The sequence below is a fragment of the Pagrus major genome, chromosome 24 (genome assembly GCF_040436345.1).
Source record: "Pagrus major chromosome 24, Pma_NU_1.0".
Classification (NCBI taxonomy): domain Eukaryota; kingdom Metazoa; phylum Chordata; class Actinopteri; order Spariformes; family Sparidae; genus Pagrus; species Pagrus major.
This window is the reverse complement of record NC_133238.1, coordinates 6,583,011-6,605,187: the sequence shown is the minus strand read 5'-3', so window position 1 is coordinate 6,605,187 and position 22,177 is coordinate 6,583,011. Positions and strand designations below refer to the sequence as shown.

The 22,177-nt window shown below is 41.5% G+C and overlaps 1 protein-coding gene across 4 annotated transcripts in view; it reads left to right on the top strand.

The window, feature by feature from the left end:
* LOC140992114 (fibroblast growth factor 14-like) overlaps positions 1-21,923 on the top strand; it is a 68,291-nt gene extending 46,368 nt beyond the window's left edge. For all 4 annotated transcript variants that reach the window (XM_073462373.1, XM_073462372.1, XM_073462375.1 and 1 more), the window contains exons 3-5: positions 6,889-6,992; positions 21,422-21,620; positions 21,775-21,923. In XM_073462373.1, coding sequence (XP_073318474.1) covers positions 6,889-6,992; positions 21,422-21,620; positions 21,775-21,923 — 452 coding nt within the window. The remainder of the gene's footprint in view (positions 1-6,888; positions 6,993-21,421; positions 21,621-21,774) is intronic.
* The last annotated feature ends 254 nt before the right edge of the window (positions 21,924-22,177 follow it).

Below are 22,177 nucleotides of genomic sequence, written 5' to 3'. Positions count from 1 at the left end.
TCAAAGAGCACCCCAACGCGTCGGCTAAAAGAGGATTTTGTTTTTTAGGGCTTAGTTTATCGGACCCCTGCACCCAACACTGCCGTCAGGAAGGAGCTGCAGATGGATGACTTACTGATTAATGTGACTTTTTCTATATTCTGATGCTCTTGGCTAAGAGATAATCAAATGCTAATCAGTTATCACCACAAGTGTCCTGTCCACATTGGCTGAGCCGGTTGCTCTCTGCCGTCTCGCATTGCAGCAATGTCCCACTTGTTTACTATGATTTTTTTTTTTGGAAGTGTCTTCACATCAATCTTTGGCAAACGTTCTCAAATCGCCATTTTTTTAATTTTCTGCCACGGCTCGGCATGTAGATCAAACAGAATTTACTGCAGCTCCTTACTTGTTGCCAAGCTTCATTTTCCATTTGTTCGTCAGTTTTTTTTTTCTGACTGAGCCGCGCTCAGCAGACGGGAGGCATCAGTGACATTTCCTGCAGCATTTAAAAGGAGGGTTGTTACCATCTCTAATCAGCTGGGTGCACGTCTTTATGTTAATGAAGGCTGTGCATGAGCTCGATGGTGGTTTAGAAAGTGTTATATTTTCCAGGGATGATTACTGGCAGGTGTACTTTTGCATATTTGATTAATTCTTCTGCTCATCCCTGAACGCTGTAAATGTTGGTTGTTAGCGAGATTGAACAACTAGTTCTATGCGACCTTGATTAATAAGGGCAATGATACACCAGGTGTAATCAGATTTTGATTAGAATAAAAAGCAGCAGGGTTGCTGTTTCCAGATATAATGTCCACTGTCACAGCCTTCATTACTGGTCATTGTTATTTTGTGTCTTTATAATATACGACTGACATAATAACATCTATTAGGGATCTACTATTTTTATGTCAGAGCCGATACAATACTGATTATTAGTAATCAAGGACACCAATATTTGGAACTGATATACATTTGCAGTAAAAATAAAATCTTAGTGTCAACATTTTGAGTAACCAGTGATGGAATGTAACTGAGTTTATTTACTCAAGTACTGTACTTAAGTACAATTTTGAGGTACTTTCTTCTGCTACGTTTTACTTCCACTCCACTACATTCATTTGATAACTTTAGTTGCTAGTTACTTTGCAGATTTACATTATTCAGTGTTAATAGGCTATTACTTGTGACGTGTAACCAATCAGATAGTGTTGTTGGTGCGACTCCAGACGGAGAAAGAGCCAGATCACACGTTTTTAAATACATTTATTTTATCGGCAATCGGACACAAAAAAAAATACTGAATATCGGCCCCAATGATCAGCAAGGATAATCGGTCTATCCCTAATTTGCAATAGAAATGATGAAAATAAAATAAACTGACTGTCTTTGGAGAATCCTGCTGCTGTTCGTACAATGAGCACACTATTTTGATTCCACCCATAACAACAGCCTTCTTTGCTTTAATGCACTCATCATTTCAGCTTATCTCTGCAACAACGTACAGGAAGTTAAACTCGGCTTTAAAGGGTTAATTAAGAGTCAAGTGTGTGTAGACTACCATATCTTTGACACATGGTCGGATTAGTTGTGTAATTAATGTGGGCATGATTGGAAAAAAGTGTTAAACTAAAGGTGGAGGGGAGATTTAAAGTTTGTTTCACCAGTAGTGTGCAAGCTAACATTAGCCTCAAGGTCTACAATGTTAACCATGGCTTGGCAGGGCCGTCAGCTGCTCCACGATGCTTCTCTCATTCATTGTTCTGGTCCACCTTGGAAGGTACCAGCATAATAGTACAGATTTTAAATCCTCAATATCACACATGTTTAATATTATTGGGGCAGCCTGGAGGAATCTGTGAGCAATTCAGGAGGGTTAAGACTGGATCGGTAAAGCCCTCACATTACCAGATAGTCTGTGCCAAACAGTACATTTAGAACAGGCACTGCACTAGTATTCAAAATAAAGACAACTCACAGTAAGGTGTGTGGAGTATCCACTGATGTTTTGAGCAGCACAAAGAAAAATCTGTCTGTTTCTATTGTGTTGAGGTGGAGGCAGAAATTTCAGAACTTGGGCAAATGAAAGAAATGGATTCCCACACTTTGTCAGCACTAAGTTTCCTGAAAATGTATCATTTCGGCCTTTGTCAGGCATCAAACTCACAGCATGAAACATCGTTATACTCGAGCCAGTGGCTGCAACAACTGAGGCAAGTCACAAACACCTTAGACAGTTTCGCGGTCAATAATTGATGAAAACATCCTGAAAATGGGACAGTGTTCTGTCTTTTCTGTATTTTAATGCTGAGTTTTGTGCGCTCGAAAGACTTAAATAGGGATGGGCACAATATTTTTGAGCAAATGCCTTGATTCCCATATTGCGACAATGTTGTAGGAATGACAACCCGAACTTGTACAAAATATTAACACATGAGATTTTTTGATAAATAGTCATCAGTGATGTGGATATAATGACTAAGTGGGTACAGTTAAGTCTTAGTACAGCAGCAGAGGCTTTTAACAACTCATAGCTGATAATGTTTGGTGTCCAATCAGAGCACCCTTTAATTGAAGCATTATGTCTGAATGTTCTAAAATGATCCCTAATGTACAAAGAGGTAAGATTGGAGTTGAATTTGGTTTAACATTGTTTCTGTCATAACAACAGGAGTATATGAGCTGTCAGCAGGTTCATCAATAACACTGTATGATAAAAGACAAAGGGGTTAAGAGGTGTGGTTTCAATTGAACACAGAGGAAGACAGCCGTGAAAGGTCACAGCTAATGATGGCTAATAATCCACCTAGTATTTATCAAACAGTGGGGTCCAAAAGTCTGAGGCCACATTTAGAAAATCACATTTTCTCACGTAAACCTGTAAATAATGATAGTTTGAGGATTCAGAAAGTAATAGAAAGTAAGTGTCATCAGTCAAACTGTCATTCTAAGCAAAGATGGGGCTTTCTCTGCGCCACACGATGGCCGGGCCGGTGCATTGAACTCCAAAACACTTTGTAGAAACTGGCTCAGTTGTAAACCAAGCGTGACCACGCCATCAGGGGATCCATTCATCAGGCTTAGTTCCCTGAGAGTTAGAAAAGCAACTTCATCAAGCGACTTCATCAGTGATACAAAATTCGCCAAATGAAGAACACGACTCCGTACTGTGAAAAGAAGGCTGTCTTGAGGGTGTCGTGGTCTCAGAGGATGAGTCGCAGTTTCTAAACCACTTCTCAGGAGGGGAAACAAGGCCAAATGCTCGAGGTGGGCTAAGAAATACCAGCATTTCATAAGTCAACTCACAACTCACTTTTGGAAGAAAAAAAAAGTCCTTTTTACTGATGAATTCAAGTTTGAGATTTATGGAGTATGTAACGAGACGATCAGGAGAGAGAATGATTCACACTGACAGTGAAATACGATGGTGGGAACAGTGGCAGCTCTTGCCAAGTCTGTCAGGGGGGAATCTATTTTGACAATGACTAAGGCGACTTTGGTAAATTAACCTAAATCAGCTGATATTGTCATAATACATCGTACCACATGCACATGAGTTCACCCTCAAGACACCTTTGGCTGTAAAGGCAACGACTTACATAAAGAACAGTGGCACTGGACCTGATAATGTGCAATTAATAAAACAATTTACAATAACTGTTTGGGAGAGATATATGTAGTGTTGGGAGTGTAACTAATTAAATTGACTTACTTTACTTGAATATTTCCTTTTTATGCTACTATAGTACATCTCGGAAGTAAATGTTTAACTTTTTACTCTACTACATTTGTTTAGCTTTAGCTTTAGTTACTAGTTACTTATCAGGTTACAATTTTTCATCATCTTCCTTTCCAGGGAAAGCCCTGATTCTCCAGATTTGTTGATTTTGAACATTTCTCAGGAACAAAGTGTTCCTTTGTGTGTTGAGAATATTCTCTTTCATAGGCTAAATGCATAAATGCATCGACACAAAGTGGAAAACAGGCTGTTTTTCCAACTTTTTGCAGGTACGTGGTTCTCACAGCATAACCATGCTCCAAACATATGATGATCTCATAGAATATGATGCATTGCTGAACATTAAACTAGCCAACAGTATGTAAAGTATTGAAAATGAGCTCAACGTTAAAAATCTACAGCGGTAAAATAACACATACACACTAATGCAGTAGTAATATTAATCTAGAACAACTTTACAAGTGAATGAATTTATCTGAAGAGCATCTGAACTTTACCGGGTTACGTTTGGATGAAAACAAGTTACTGCAAGCCCTCCTGGAACCCAGAGAGATTGCATTGCTGTGCCTGAAGTGAGAAAACAAAAAAGCCCAACCATGGACGAAGTTATCAGAGTGGTCCGGGCGAATTTCAACCAGATTGAAATCGCCCAAAAGGGACGTACATGGCTTGGGCCTGCAACTAATTTGACTTGGAAGTGTAAGGGAACATGTCTTAAGATAGAAACAAAGATTAAAAAACAAAACATGCGTGTTTATTGGCTTCAAATTGGAATAAAAATGAGGTATATTCTGTTTAAAGACAGCCAGCTGAGTGTCTTGTGTTGCGTTATTAAATTCCACGACAATGTGACCAAACAGTAACCCAAATCTAACCCAGCCGTGGGACCTCGTGATTCTAAGTTCAATAGTTAAACAGTTAAGCAAAACAAACAGTAACCTACTTACAGCTTCCAAGTTTGAACCCAGTAGCGATCCATGCTTGAGCTTGAGTTTTAAAGCACATCCTGCTTTTTATGTTGCCGGCCCTCATAGAGAAAGCTGTCTGAAGTAGAATCGTTAGCACAAACACAGCCAGTAAGACTTTTCCAGTTGTTCTGGGGACATTTCCATCACAAATTAAGTTAAGACCACTGGGTCTGCAGTTCCTCAGATGATAAGAGTAGATGAAGACAGAAATTGGGGTCCCTTGTTTACCTTCCACACGTTTGCATGACAGAGGTTTGCACCAGCGAGGGAAACAGTAGTCACTGGATGTAACTCCAGTGCTATGAGTTAGCTTTCTAGCTGCATGTTATCACAGCTACAGTAAAGCACATTGTTTTCAGAGGCAGTGATGACGGTGTCCATGTTGTGGCTGAATTTCACACCAGTGACAAAAACCACTATACCCTACACCTCTAGATGTGCTTTGTTGTATCGTAAGCATGATAGTTCTCAGTGAAGCACTCCTGATAAACCTCAAGAAGCTTCTTCAAACACCTTTAACTCCAAATGTCATGCAAAACATCTTCTGTAGTTTCTCAGTAAAAGTGATCCATACCTGCCACTGAGAAGCTGACAGCCATGTTCAGCTTGGTTGTGTCAATGCTGCTCTTGTGCGTTAAACTTTTCTTTTTCTGTATGAACAAAACAAACGTTTTCAAAGAGATGAGATCATAATAACACAAGCCTCAGGCATTAGGGGATTGTAGGAAGTGAACAGTGACAGCTGCATCGTCTTAAAAATACCTGGCCAAGGAAATCATGGTGTGATCAGCTGTGTGTGCCTTTACCGTGACTGCTGTTCTCCAAATATTTGACCTGATGAAGCTGAGAGCGCGGCTGTGCCTTTGATAAATAGACAAGAATAAGCTGACATTAAAACCTTATGGAAAAATGAACATATTCTTATCCTAAAGCTCTCTTACTTTTTCCTTGTACAAGTATTCCAGGTCAGACTCAGCAAACCCTCTGAACTGTACAGACTTGTTGTAAGTGCCATCTATTACCAGCTGTCAAAACTGTATCAGTGGAGTGACAGAAGTAGAGGGAGATATCGTTTGACTTGAAGTTAGGTGCCAAAAATATGTCTTGCTAAAGGAAAGTGGCCCATTACTGAGATGATGGAGGTGAAGAGGACGGCGATACAGATACAGGACAATAAAATGCCGGACAAACAGGTTCAAAAACAGTTTTTACCCGAGAGCAATAGTGTCGCTGAATAAATGGTATTTATGTTTTTTATTTATTTTATCCTAGTATCAATGTTTTTTATGTTGTTATCTATAATTTGCACTAATAAGGAGTTGCATCTCAATTTCGTTGTACAATGTACAATGACAATAAAGAATCTAATGGAAGATGTTTTCCATTACGCAGCTCACATTGAATATTCATTTTACTTTTTAATCAGTTTTCCATAAGTTTACTCAAAGTAACAGTGCGCTTCATTTGGTGGCCTGTGGCTACAACTTCCGGGAGAGGGTCAGAGAGTGAGGAAGGAAGATCACGAATGTGACTAAATGTAACATGAATAGAACTTTGAAATGTGACCTCATCTGTAAACATTTCTGCCTCAGTCACATCAGACACATTTTCCTTTCATTAATTTTTTTTATTTTCAGCTTTAACAATAAAGACAACAACTCCCACAATCCCACGCTACAATTGTTTTTATGTTTTGTCTTGATTGAGTGGCAGAAATAACATACTGTGCATTTAAGGAATTATAATTCATAAGAAAGGCTGTATATTTCTACATGACTTGACTCAAATATGACATGCTCTCATTGAATTACTTACAAAGACATGTATGTTGTAAAGCTTGATTACTGTGATGATACAAATCGGTGGCAGTATGATAAGATAAAATGGGTATAACTATAATACTCTATGTACTTTTTCTTTTGTTATTACATAGAATACCCTAACTGTATATAAAAAAATCATATTCTGATTCTAATTTATATTAATAGTAATGGTCTGAATTTGCAATCAGCGTTCTAAGATCTAAAGCCCTGCAAGCTGCCCTGGAAGGCCGAACTGCTCCTCCACCTCACCGACTGACCAAACCAGCTGAATAACTGATATTTCAGTTCTCAGAGCACTGCACTGCAAAAGGAGAAACATGCACACATGCACAAGAAACAAACACGTTCTAATTCTAAGTTTGTCTGTGTTTGTCCTCAGCTCTGTTTAACTTAATTCCTGTGGGTCTGAGAGTTGTGGCCATCCAATCAGTCAAGACTGGCCTCTACATTGCCATGAACGGAGAGGGTCACCTCTACTCATCGGTGAGCATGCACCACACACACACACACACACACACACACACACACATACGGTATGCTAGCATGGACAATGAACAATTTGGAAGACGTGAGGCGAGAGGGAAAACAGAGGTGGGAAGTAAAAGTAAGTAAAGGGGAAGTGAGGTAGAAGAGGAGCTGCTTGGAGATCTGCTTGAGTGGAATATGAATTATTTGCATGCTGACTCTTCAGCGAGAGTTCACACTCTTCCACTGGCATCTTTTCTCCCTGACAACATCCCACTTGCTCCCCTTCGTTTTTTTTTGTTTTTTTTTTGCTTAGGGTAGTGATGACAGGAGCTAGAGAGGAGGGGAAATGAGGAGAGGAAGAAGGAGAGGTGATTGAGAGAAGTTACGGGGGAATAGAAACAGATGGGAGGGGAGAGGAGATGAAGAGAGGAGATGAAAGGAGGGAAATAAAAGGTAGAGGTGAGGGGGAATAAAGGTCAGGACGAATCATGAAAAAAGGAGCGGGGAGAAAAAATGACATAGGTGGGAGGCAAAAGAAAGGAGGCGAGGAAGAAATAGGACAAGGACAATGAGAGGAAAAAAGGTGGAGAGGAAGAAAGAAAATGGCTGTAGAAAAAAAGGTTATAGACAGAAGAGGAAAAGATGGAGTGGAAGGAGATAAAGGTTGTCAATGGATGAGGACAAGATGGATAGGAAGCAGGAAAAGGTTGCAGACAGAAAAGAAAAAAGATGGAAAGGGAGGAGGAAAGGGTTGTAGACAGGAGGTAATGGTGGAGAGTAATCAGGGAAGAGGTCATAGACAGAAGAGGAAAACATGGAGAGGAAGGAGGAAAAGGTTGTGGACAGATGAGGAAAAGATGGAGAGGACTGAGGAAAAAGTTGTAGATAGGAGGAAAAGATGGAGAGGAATGAGGAAAAGGTTGTAGACAGGAGGAAAAGATGGAGATGAAGGAGGAAAAGGTTGTAGACAGGAGGAAAAGATAGAGAGGAGGGGGGAAAAAGAGGAAAACATGGAGATGGAGGAGGAAAAGACTGTAGACAGCAGAGAAAAAGATGGATAGGAAGGAGGGAAAGGTTGTAGACAGAAAAGGAACAGATACCAGGAGGAAGGAAAAGGTTACAGAAGAAGAGGAAAGGAGGGAGAGGAGGGAGGAAAGGTTGTAGACAGAAAAGGACAAAAGCGAGGGGAGGGAGGAAAAGGTTGTAGACAGAGGAGGAAAAGATGGATAGATAGGATGAAAGGGTTATAGACAGAAGAGGACAAAAGTGAGAGGAGGCAGGAAAAGGTTATGGACAGATGAGGAAAAGATGGAGAGGAAGGAGAAAACAGTAGATAGAAGAGAAACGATGGAGAGGAGGGAGGAAAAGGTTGGAAGAAAAGATGGCGTGGAGGAACATGAATAAGAAGGAGCAGAAAAATATGCGGGAGTAAGAAGAGAACAGAAGAGAGAATAGATGAAGAAGAAGAGGAAGGAGAAATGCTGCAGACAAAGAGATGGGAGGAAGAGAAGGCGTAATCGGGAGGAGAAATAAAGGAGATCTGTGCTGCTCTGCTGGGCTTTCTCAGCCTGTCGCTGAAAGTCACAGATGCATGAGGGCTTCCTGTAAATAATTGAAGAGGGGGAGTCCCCCCCTACACACACACACACACACACACACATACACACAGAGTAGAAATCCCCTCTAAAGCTGCGTAGAGGGAAAGTGAGGATGTTTGATCATGTTCCAGCACTCTGACTAGTGCGCAGGCAGCTACATGATAACGAATATATAAATTACATACCGCAGGTCTTTTTTATCGTGATGTTAGCACCGCTTGATGTTTAATTGGCTGCTGCACCGGTCCTGGCAGGTGTAGTGTGTTGTAGTGTGTGGTGAAGACAGCAGCACAGTGCCTGAAGAGACACATAAACAGAACAACGGCGTTCTCACGGCTACAGTTCATCGGTTAACTTTCATGTGTTGTTTAATTTGGTGGTAGGGGTTCAGAGGCTTGTTTAGTTTGGATCACCTTTCATTCTGACGGGTTGGTTATTGCGGAGGAGTCGGTGCGTCGATACAGATCAAATCAAAACGGTCCAGTCTGCGTTTTGCCCTTTGAATCATTTCTGTGTAACAGTGTGGTGCGTAGCAGATGTCAACAGGTCATCCTGTAGTAGGCGTGGATTATGTCGATGAATGACCACTGGCACTGTTCTAACCTGTCTGGACCTTACCCTGAAATACAAAACACCGTCACATTCCTGGTAAATGCACACATCATTGAGTGGGAACATTTTTAAGCGCACTATAATTAGTGTTACAATAATTGTAATCAGAACAAGATGTACTGAATACTGAACACAGCGTGCATGAAAAGGTGCTTCTGGGGAAAGAATGTAATTAGGATGTTAACTGTATGTAATATTTCACTATTTATGTTTCTGCGTCCCTGAGGGCCATGATTGCACGCAGTGCATTGCAATCGAAGTGTTATGTCACTGAAAGATAAAAACAAAATAATATTCAGCACCAGAGCGATTCACACCTTCACAGCCAAGGTTATGCATCCAAATAAATCTGAAAACCGTGTGATTACATTTCTTAAATTTAGTTTGAGATCCCGAAAGGATGTTAACAAGTTTGAATCTGACACAGTATGAGATGTTAAATAGTATAGGATCTATTTGGGATGCAACTAATAATTATATAGCAGCATAATGCTGTGAAAATTGTGATACCAATTTCATTTATGTTGACAACCTGTGTCTCAAACATTGAAATTGAGGACCATTCCTTGTATGGTGCATCTGTGTGTTGTTCCTAAATGTATGCTGCTCTGCCCTCAGTGAGACTCGTTATGCTCTTATAGCACATTGTTAATGCTATGCCTCAAACTTAGTTATACATAAACCATAGGACTATTTTATTAATCTCGGATCCCAAGCATCTGGCGGTGTGTGTTCATGCACGTATGTGTGTTTTGGGCGTGCGTGCGCGCATCTAACAGATGGCACAGTGTGCAATGAGCTGCTATGTGATAATTATGGAGCATGCTGGGGAAAGTGGGAAAAAAAAAAGTGCTGATGAGTTTGGGACTGTGCGTGTTTATGTGCGAATGAGTCTGGGAGTGACGAGAGTGTGTTCCTGTGCGAAAGTGTGTGTATGTGTTATGTATATGTGTGTGGGTGTATCAGGGTGTTGTCAGCGGCGAAGGTGAAGGAGGAAGTGAACTTTTACTGTGAAATCACTGCATATTTCCTGTTTAACTGCTACTCCTTCTATTGTTATTACCTTCTGCTACTATTACTATAAGAATGGGGTGATAAAGAAGATGGATAATTATTATGTTACAGGTAAGGGCATAAATAAACATTATTATGAGTGATTTTAAAGGTAATAGACCAACTGTTGTGACATAATTCTCAGAAGAGAATAAGAATACGAACATTTGAAGCGTTTTCTTAAGGAAATAATGAGTTAAACTGTATATGTACCAGTAACTGGATCATGACTGAGGCTCATGTACAGCAGTGCCCCCACTAAATCTGCTTGTTTTTGAAATCTGAATTGTGCTGACTGTCCAGCAGCCAAGATTAGAAATGGAAATGTATTCCTCCGTGCCAGCTCCCTGTGAGTCAGACTGTTAGAGCCCCAGTCTGTCTGCTGGAGAGGTCCTGGGAGCCCGAGCACCATTAATTCAAGTCCGTCCTCCTATCCATCCTTTTTCCTCCTCTTGTTGCTCCTCTCTCTTCCCCCCTTCTGTTTTAGTCCAGGTCTCTTCAGGTCATAGAAACAGCTTATAGTAAGGGACAGCAAATAGCCTGCAGTCACATCTGGTCCTCGGCAGAAACTCTTTGTCCTTTTAAAGGAAAACAGAAGTTTAGGTATGTTACAGAAATGTAGCAGTATCAACCTAGAACACATTTAAATCCATATACAAATAACAGGAATTTATCCGACAATAACTAACAACCATGTATGGTGAGCAAACCGAGTCTCTGGCTAAACGCTAAGTGTTTCAATCCTTCCTTGTCTCGTCTCCTTCATCAGAGGGTACACCGGACCATTCTTCACAAGAGGAAAAGAGAAGTATTGTACTGTGCCCGAGTGTGAGTGCAGTCAGACTCTCTGAGCACTCCAGTTGTCTTTTCTGAAGCCCTTATGAATTCACCTTAAAATGTTTCCTCGACCTTGTGACGTTTTAAATTGAGGTCAAAGAAAAGTGCTCTGGAAAAGACACAATTTTTGGACTCTTGGACCACAGAGTGTACCCTGGTCCAGGTCATACAGTGGACAGCTCCTGGTGCTGAAAAAGGGTCCAGTAGAGTTTCAAGCCACATCTTCACATATAATGTAATTTTATTCATAATCATGTTTTTTTTATGTTCTCTTTACCTTAGAATGAGTCACAGAGTCCGCCGTGTGTTACTGCCTTCATTCTGCAGTATGTTCTTATAACCCGTCATTTAAATTCAAAAGCAACTTGATCAAAATAAATTATTTAATATAAAGAATAAAAACGTGGAGATTATGAATTTATAAGGGCACGTAGAGAAAAAATTTACTGAGACACCGCATGTGTGGCTCTCCTGGCACAGTGGAGACTGGAATTACCGAACCGGCGTCATTTCAGCCAGAGTTTGAGGGACAGCAAGCTCAAATAGTGAGCTGCCACTACTATAGATACTATTATTTAAAAGAAAAAACAAAAGAAAAAAAACTCTGATGCCGTCAGGTACTGATTTGGGCGTTGGTTACCAAGGCAACTGTTGAAGCTTGGAAGCATTCAGGTCAGCCCTAATTGCAGTGCTTATAAATTTATGATCACCAAAATGGCATGGTAATGGTATGGTAATCCTCTCAAAGCCATAACACCTGCATAAGAGATGTTTTCAGAACACTTTTACTAAAACTGCACCTCGCCCTGACTCTTCATTTTTATTCATTATGTTGGATTGTGTTGTTTGATTACTCCATTATTTCTCTTTCAAAAGCCAGCAACTGTTAAAAAAGGCCCAAAAAAGAAATGTTCTGGGCACAAAATACAATCAAATCGAGCTTTTGTCGTGTAGAAGAACACAGAACATTAATCAACATGAAATACTAACTGATCCTGTCGGCGAGTCAGGAGTTTTTAAACAGTCAATAAAGTTAATCTGTTGTTCCTCGTGCACAAGTGCGCATGTCGAGGGAGAGATACACATATCGGCTCTGCTGCTGGAGGATCGCTGCAGGTGATGTCATTAATATTTTTCCTCATTAAAGACGTATTTCACCCACTTGCAACCTGCTATGACAGAGGGACGTGCAGCAACCTTCCTCTTCCTCCTCAGTTAAATATCAGTGTATTTTCTCATACGCAGTCAGACAGTTGTTGATGGGATGGAGGGTCCAGCAGCCGAGGACCACGACCCTGTATCTCAGTGCCACTGTTTAATATAAATGCTCCAGGTCATGATGCACCTGGCTCTTAAAGGGGATGGGAGATGACGCTGGGATTGCTTTAATTTACGTCACACCCAAAACACACACCATGAGTCTAAATACTACCCCTTTACGTCTTATTTTGCACACAGATTTTCTGCCGTTTAACTTGCAAAGGGGAGTTGGACCCACCCTGAGCGCACTAGTCATCAATTAATAGACTAATGTCTGAGCTATATGTATTCATGAATGCGTTAAGAACACTAGATGTAGAGGCCTTGCTCATCCTTTTCTATATTGTGGATTTTTCCTTTTCACCTTCTCTACTCGAAATTGTTTCCCGCACATCTACTTCTCTCTCTTTCTGAGCGGAAACAAGATGTTTTCAACAAATATAGGCATTTGTGTCCAGTGTGTGTGTGTGTGTGTGTGTGTGTGGCTAGCACATGTCTGTGTACGTAGGCGTGTACTTCCATTCATAACGCAGTCTGAGCAGCACTCAGACAGAGTGAGTCCTGTGATGTCTACATCCACAGAGATGAGAAGGAAGAGGAGTGGCAGAGAGAATAAATGTTAGCCGTGTGAGTCATGAAGCGTGCGCACGCACACACACGCACACACACACACATTTTCTGGTGACTAGAGAATGAATTAGTTGCTGGTGAACTGTTGAGCCTCTTCAAACATGCAGCTCTGTGCGTTGCGGTATTGAAGTACCACATGGCAGACTTCACACTCAAATAACAGATTTGAACATTTGGACAAAAGTGTCGCCCACTGATTATGTTTGAAAAGCCATTACTGATCTTATGTATATGCTTTTTCGCAGCCTTCCTGCGATGAATCACATACAGAACCTTCAGACTCTCATCAAGGCGGTTTACTCATATCGATGCTCGACATAATGGATGGATGGAATCAGAAATTTAAACGACTGGCTTTTGATTGAAGTTTTGCCAGATTTACCATTTACTAGTTGTAATTCTGTGGAAATCATAGTTCTTTGATGCTGCCATATTGCTTAATTGTTGACATACTAGAAAAGGTGTCAGATGGTTTGATGACCATCTAGTCAGGTTGGATTCAGGCCAAACCAACATTAGCAATGCATGAAAAATGCGTCACTGAGGCCACTGTGTTGGCAGTAGAGGTCTTCATGAGTCCAAAGTATTGAACAGGATCCAAAAACAACTCTGTGCAAAATGTACCGAGTCCTTTACTCACCTCAAATTCCATAAAGTAGTTGTCCTTCAGTAGCATAGGCTAACTTCATTACATATTTTCTCCAGTTGGGATTATGAGACGCCACGTGATGGGAGTACACTCAGATCCATTTGGATCCACCCGGGTGGTATGAGACATGTTGACAGAGAGGCCCCTGACTGTGGTGGCCTACATCGTTTCTGTATTTGCACGTTTTTCTAATGGGAGTGTTTGAGGCCGTTGCAGCTCGTTTGTGTATTTGGACATGTTGTGTGTATTTGAGGCGTGTTAACTAAATGCTGTATAGTCGCATCTTAACGACACATCCTAGCTAACTAGCGGTATAAGATGAATTATCATTTGCCAGAAAAGATCAAGGCCTCTCTAGTTTTCTTTGAGTGCGGAATGACTTGGCTTTAATTTGCATTGTTCTGCCGTGTTCATGAAATTTAATATTGTAAATATATCCTTCCATCACATACCGTAGTCTGTGCTGTTGGCTTCTTGAAGCTATATTGCCTGATTGACTCCCAGAAACTACCTAATAAACACTGCAGCACCCAGCTGAATTGGACTGGGGTCACCATTTTTTCTATACTACTCAAAATGAGTTAGGGATACTGGGATATTGGATTAGTCCCACCCCTGCCTTCTATCACACCTTATCATCATTTGATTAATCACTTTAAATCCAAACTAATTGCGCAGGATATAAATCTGACATTTGTCAAAACCTTATCTTATTAAATTAGCAAATTCTGAGAGCATAATTTGCAAACAGCACAAAAATGTCTCTTACACCATTAACATTCTTTGTTGAGCACTGCAAAGAACTGAAGCCCTGTGTCGACTACACATGCATGGAATTTAAATACTAAGGCTACATTCACCAGGTGCCAAGAAACTCTCTCCTTACACTCGTTTTCTAACCAGTCCTCAAAAAGTACCTGTACCGTGAGATGTTGGTCTAGCTCTTAAACACCTGATCCAATTAGGAGCCACACGTTTTCAGACCTGCGTAACAGGATCAGGTGTGCAGGTCTGGAGTGGTTGAAGAACACTGTGGTGTTCCTGTCATCCTGACTGTGATACCGTCAGATATATGCTGCGGTTCAGTCTGCCGGGGCTCGAGGACATCCTTTCAAGTCCGCTCTCAAACCACCCTCTTCACTTTTCTGTTTACATATGCCGACACTCCTCTTCGTTCTTCTCTGTGGGCTTCTTTTCTTTAGAATGATTTGTTTACCCACAATTCCCCTGGGTAATTAGTGCTGTGATAATAACTGTTGTTGAAAACAAACACACCCACTCAGTGAGCAGTGCACACAAACTGACACACACATACACAAACACACACACACACACATGAATAGGCTGGATGAAAAACAGCTTCCTTGAGCTTAGTCGTATTAAGTGACATTACCAGGAGAGCAACTGTTCCCCACATTTAAACGGAGGAGGAACAAATCTCAAAGATGCTCCCACATTTTTTACCAGTAATTCAGGAGAGACACTACACTAAAAGCAGATTTTTGAGATTTCGGACAAATTGTGTTTACATTCTCTCACTGACTTAATATGGAGCAATGATACAAAGGTTTGGCTTGTGTACCCACCGAGCGGGAGAGTATTGCCGTGCAATAGTGCAGCACTATACTGCAAAAAAAGCTGACATCACAATATTTTTCTTTTCCGCAATATATATTGCAATATGAAAAAAAAATATAGGAATGATACACTTATAATATAGCCTGCTGTAAAATAGAAAATAACTCCATCAAACCAACCAAAACAATAAAGCGAATAGCAATGAAATATATACGTCTCCAAAAACCAACACTGCAGAAACAAATAGACCACAACTCAATTCAGTGTTGGCGTGAGTGTGAGTGAGTTCAATCCACTTGATAAAAACTGTATTTTTTCCCCCACAACCCCCGAACAGTTCCAATCAAGTTCACAACCACAAAAACCGCAGGTCCCCACAAATACAGCCCTTGATAACTCTGTAGGAAACCCAGACAAGGAAAAACACACATATAGTGCATGAAGTGGGCTGGTACTCACCCCTGCACCAGACTGGCACTTTCACATTTTGCTCTTGGGCGTACTGTGACTTTTCTTGCATTTCTCATTAGCTGTCTGTACTCTTTGCTGCCCTCTCCATATAAGGTTCTCTTAAAATAAGCTGCATTATGAAGAGGCACTACGTGACACTCACATTCCCGTTCCTGCCTGCCAGTTCTCCTCAGTCTGTCTGTTGCTTTGTTCATCTGACACATCAACAAAGTCAGACTGGCCATCGGGCACGGTCAGTCCCAGCAGGTGGCTCTTTGGGCCGCTGTGAGCAAACCCCCCCCCCTCACCCTGCATGCCACCAGTTAGTAGTAGCACTTGTTTTTATCATTTCAAGCACTGCACATCACAGATTATTCCTCCTCCAGGCACAGACTGCAGAGACAAAGCTTATGTTTTCATGTGAGCTGGCTACAATGACACAGACTTCACAAAGCCATCTGATGCCGCGGACACCTGGTGTATCTCTCCTCCAATGACCAGAAAACACTGGTGGCTCTGAGACACACTGATTCTATTGCAGCATCTATAATAGGAGTCGCTTTTGTTGTTTTCATACGAACAGTCACTTCTGTCGCTGGTCTAAACCACTGCCAGGTACTGGTAGTTCCTCATAGGACAATGATTGGTTAAAACACCAATGCTTGAGGCATAGCAAGATGGATTTCTTAGGTCCTACGATCACGTAATCTCGCATATCCAGCTGCCTCGCAAGGTAAGACAAAGAGCTCAAGGTCTCGAAATATCCCAGATCCCAATCTGATCAGGCATCTGTGAGATGCGCCAGAACAAGTCCAATCCAAGGACTCAAGGTTTCCCCGCAGAACATTGCATTGTAGCATGTCGATCAATGCAGTGGCTGCTCAGTGTAAATGTGTCTTTCTTTAAGCCATGAGTCTGGTCAGCTTGGTCACAGGCCTGAACTCTTGGCCACATGTCATTCATCGAGCTCCGTTCAACAAGGCATGTTACTGATTGTCTTTGGTAAATTACAACAGAGACAGAGAATACGCTGGAACAGTACACAATTTATTTTAATTGTTATACTGTGAATGTGCATCTACTGGGAAGCTCCCAGTGGCCAGTAATCAAGCTGTGGTAGCAATGGGCAGCTCCAGTTGCCAAGTGTTGTTATTAGTGAAGCCTAGCGCTGTGCTCGGAGTTGAGATTGCTTTTCACACTCTCTTTTTTTTCAGCCTCTTATTTGAGGTCTATAATGAACAAGGGACGAACTGCTGCCTGTATCAATTTAGTATGTTTCAGAGCAGGGTGTTAAACATGTTAATGGGCTCCTCTCTATCTGATTACGGCTTTCTGTAACACAGGCTCGGATGCACGAGTACATGTAATCCAAAAGATAATAATGTGCATGCGTGTGTGCAAGCGCGTTCACTTCCACCGAATCTCTGCAGAGCTCGGAGAGATGACAGACAGAAGAAGAAGAGCAATGAGAGAAATGCTAAGATAAGAAAAGGCAGAGAGAGAGTAAGAGAGAGAGAGAATCCCCTGCTGTTTTTCCAATCAGGAGGCGTCGTCCTCCTCACTGGGTGATTTATTCTCTCTCTTCTCCTTCATGTCCCAATTTTCAAACCCACCCAGCCCACCCCACCCTGCATTTCTTTCATTCATTCTTTCTCTCTGCCTTCGTTCTGTGGGCAGCTTGTGAACAAAATGACGACGGAAACACATTCAGGCAGGCAGCGTCATGAAAATGACCCACCTGTAAGGGCTGAGGTTCTCATCCTAAGTCGTTTTTACTTGTTTCTCTGTTAGACGAGGCAGAAAGACGCCTTGTCATCAAACATCTTTTATTTTAATAGCAGCATTAAATGATGTATGACCTCGCTGACCGCCATTAATAAGCGTCTGGCGCTGCTCCCTGCAAAGATCATCCTTCTGAACGAATGATTCATGAATCCAGGGTGCAGGTCAGGACTAAATACAGTATATATTAATAACTTAATTCAATCCAGGATTGAAAGATATTAAGCTTGTCAGAGAACAACCGCTCTGTTAACACCGATCAAAGTCGCCAAAGGAGAACATTTGATTTGTGGCGGAGCGTTTGTGTGTGTGTGTCGCTGACATTGCCAATAAATAGAGCATCCATTCATTATAACCTGTCTTGTTCATTTAGTCACATTTTATATCCCAGCAAGCCCTTCTGCGCCTCCCTCCATTCATCCCCTAGAGCCACAAGTGTGTGTTTGTGTGTGTGCCAATGTCTGATCCCTTGCAGCTGGTGCCTCCCAACCCTCCCCTTAATAAATGTCTTCCTATGTTAGCATGCTAGAGCTCGACATATAGCACAATGTATGTTAAATTACCAATGCAGGTGTGTGTGTGTGTTTTTCTTTCGCTCTTGCAGCCCCCCCCCCAGCACACACACTCCATCCCACCCACTGACCCCTCCCTCTCAGCGCTGGTTGGTTGCCACGGCTACAGTGTCGCCTCTCTTCCTCATGTTGCTATGAGACTCGGACCGACAGACCTGAGCTGAATGACAATGTGTCTGTGGCTCTGGCAAGAGGCCCAAAACAACCAATAAGAGACGGTCTAGACAAACACTTCCCCGATCTGGGGTCTGGGGACCTCGGGTTGATTGTTTGGGATGGCGGGAGCCTCCTCAGCCATTTGAGGAGGAGTTTATTAGCACTTTTTTTCATTTCCTCAGCGTTTGTCTCGATGAGAAAATGTGCCAGTCATTGTCTGTTAAATGATTATGAGAGTGATAAAAACATCGCCCCAGGACAGAAAGATTCTTGTTATACAAAGGGAGATAATAATAATATTCATATATATTATTAATAATTATATAAACAATGGAACAATTGAATTGAAAATTTGAAAAGTGCTTCATCTAGTGACAAACCAACGGAGAGTTATCAGCAATTGTGCAGTTTAGCCTCTTTTAGCTGATTGTTTTGGTTTTCATGCCCACAAGCTCCATTCATTTCCAGCCGCAACAGGCAGCTGCTTTAAAGGTCCAATAGGATTTAGGGGCATCTAGTGGTGTGGTTGCAGACTGCAACCAACGAAATACCCCTCGTCTCACGAGGCTACTAAAATCATGAAAAACAAGACGGACCCTCTCTAGAGTCGGTGTTTGATTGGTCCGTTCTGGCCTACTGTAGAAACATGGCGGACTCCATGTTAAAGGACCCGCTCCCTCTGTAGATATAAAGGCTTGTTCTAAGGTAACGAGAACACAATACACGATAGGCTGCCCATGATAACAACAGTATCACGCTACAGCGACAATCATCCAACGATACATCATGATATCTGCCTGACTGAAGAATACAAAACACAGGAATTATATATTTATTCACTGCATCGTGGTGTCCATTTCACAGAATTTGACACTAACTGAGATGAAACAAGCTATAAAAGTGCATATAGTCTCAGCTTAATGCCTCTTTATCGCACTTACTGCAACTTGTCCATGTCCATGTGTCATCATTTCAACAATCTTTTCACTCTGCGAATCACATTTACAGAAAACTATAAAATCAATCAATCGTCTCCTTACCAAATCTGTGGAGCTCCATTGGAGGGAAGATCCAAAAGATGTTCCATCATTTATATGTCCAACTGTTCGAGCTCTCCTTTGCAAGAGAGATGAGTAAGGCAGATAGAAAGAAAAACTAACACAGTCAGACATAACAAAAGGACATGCAGCATCAAAGACAGTCATAGACAGCACTAAATAGAGGTTCCTAGATATATTCACATCATTTTCATACTTTTTTTTTTGGATTGGTCCCCCATCTGTAGTATACAGTATCTGTTTTGCAGTTTTACTGTCCCATATTACCACTTACTCTCAAAGATGTAATTATCACTTACGTTATGGTATATTGACTGAAAAATAATCAAGTTATTAAAACAATACGTACTTTTAACCAAATGTTAATAGGACTTAACAATAAATTGAAATCTTGTTTGCTAACTGCTTTTCCCACATTGACTCAGTGAAGACACTCGATTGTGACTTAAATGAATGAATAGTCCCTCAACACAAAAGAATTCAACAACAATATTGATAGTCGATGTAATTATGAAGCAAAAATGCAATAAGTCTTTGTTGTTTGGACAAAAGAAGCAATTTTAAGATGTCACGCTTGGCTCTGGGAGATGTTTCAATATTTGACTTTGCTTCATTAACCACATTATTAGTTAATTAACCAAAGAGTTCCAGAGATTAGTTGATAATCATTAGCTGCAGTTCTAATAGGGAAGTTTGGTCACCTAGAAAACTGTGTTGACATCATGTAAGAAAACAGAACACTGAAAAAAATAAGGTACAGAATAAATCAAAATACATCTGATCTTACACTAGCAAGTATCTTTTTTTTGCTCTAAACCATCATTATTCTATCAGCATTTCAAAATCAATGGTCGATATCATTCATATCATTGAGCTGAGCTTCAGCTGTGAGATGCAGATATCGCAGGAGAAACTGCATCTCGCTGGTATCACAATTTCAGGAAACTTCTCAGACCGCCTGGATTCCGACCTCCCCCCCAATAGAGATTGTTTTATGTCAGGCTGCCACTTTCGCTCGCTGTGACTCAGTAGTGCAAGCGGACACCAGGGAGAGATGATTTCTCTCCCAGTAAGAATAACACCTTGACTCTGTGCTGAAATATGCTCTGCTGGAGGTGCCGGCAGCCATAGAGAAGAGTTTTGACACATAACAGCAGAGCTGATGTGGGTGGGAGGGTGAGGTGTTTCGGGCTTTGTGTCTCCAGAATCAATAAGCTGTTTTATCTGTTTAGTTTGTTGGGTTGTTCATGTTCTTACAGACAGTGTCAGGGGAGAATGACACAGGTTAGAGCAATGCTTCATTTACATAGTCCTGGGCTGCTCCTCCCTGTTTGATTCCATTATGTCTTATATCAGATATCTGACCAGAGAGTCATTCTAGTTTTGTGTGAGAGGATTTTCTCAACAGGTTTTATTGCTGACTCATTTTACCAGCCTGATCTCATGGGATGGCATAAATAGCACCCTGCTTTTAAGAACATTTTGGGTGTCATGTCACGCATTTAAGCTATTCAGAGGTCATTTGAAGCAACAAAATGTAACTTTCTGATGAAAGATAGTAGATTGTTGAGTCTCATCCCCCCGATTGTCAAATATTGACGCTTTGGGTTGGCTGCACTGGTCGACCCAAAACATCTGGGGACTATCTTTCTCCAGGAAATGACATTTAGTTTCACATGTGCATGAAAGGACAATGTATCTATTTATATTGCTCACTTAACAGCTATCCAAGGCTAAACGCGACAGTTGATCCCCGGGTCTATTACACAGTTTTGGCATGAAACCTGGTCGGTCATTTGTACGCCATTTGGTGAGACGAGGCTGCTTTTTACGAATCTGCCAACATTTCGTTGACGGACATGCTGGTAGCCTGATATTAAAATGTTTTTGGCCATTTTAATTGTTCAATAAGGCATTTTGCAAATAAAATCATGAGCAAGTTTCTTTTTCTTAAGAGGTACTATGGAGCTGCCAGTATACCTGCAACTTCATCAGTCTGTTATTTTTCGCATACTTTTCAACATAAGTTTTTAGTGGAAAAACAACCAAATACATGTAATTTGTAGAATGTTTTCTCTCACATACAACAGTCCAAAAAATAAAATAAATGTATGTAAGCTGAGGTTTGACAACATACAGTACAACTTAACGACAAACAACCGCAAATCAAGTTAAATAATACGGGTGACTTGTCTTTCTGTCTCCTCAGGAACTGTTTACAGCGGAGTGTAAGTTTAAGGAGTCGGTGTTCGAGAACTACTATGTGATCTACAGCTCTATGCTCTACAGACAGAAGGAGTCGGGCCGGGCCTGGTTTCTGGGCCTCAATAAAGAAGGACAGGCCATGAAGGGCAACAGGGTCAAAAAGACCAAACCAGCTGCACACTTCCTGCCTAAACCTATAGAAGGTAATTTATACACTCATGAAGCAGTGTAAATTCCATTAGTTTTTGATTCCTTTTTTTTGTTTGTTTTTCAAAAATACACAGATGTTGCAGATGTTTAGTTATTTTCTTTCTTTACCATGTACCATCATCCTCTTCTCTCCCTCCCCTCCTCTAGTCGCAATGTACCGAGAGCCTTCGTTGCACGACGTAGGGGAGGCGGTGCCTAAACTCGCCGGGGGCCCGCCTTCAAAAAGCACAACCAGCGAACCAGTGGTCATGAATGGCGGCAAACCAGTCAGCAAACCTGACAAGGAGGAGACATAACCCCACCCCCTGCTTTTTACCCCGCCTCTGGCCACACCAAAGGCCAGAAAAAAGCCACAGACTTCGCCCCACTGCTTTGCTCTGAAAAAAAAACTGCAACAAAAGTGAACTAAACCAACAACAGCTCGAGTTCTGACTGGCGGCAGTGGGGCCACACTTCCCAGCCTAACCTCTCTCCCTATTGGACGGTGTTGTGGGACAGGGCCAGAAGGTGGCAGGGGAAGAGGAGGATGAAGACAATACAGCCAGGCCAA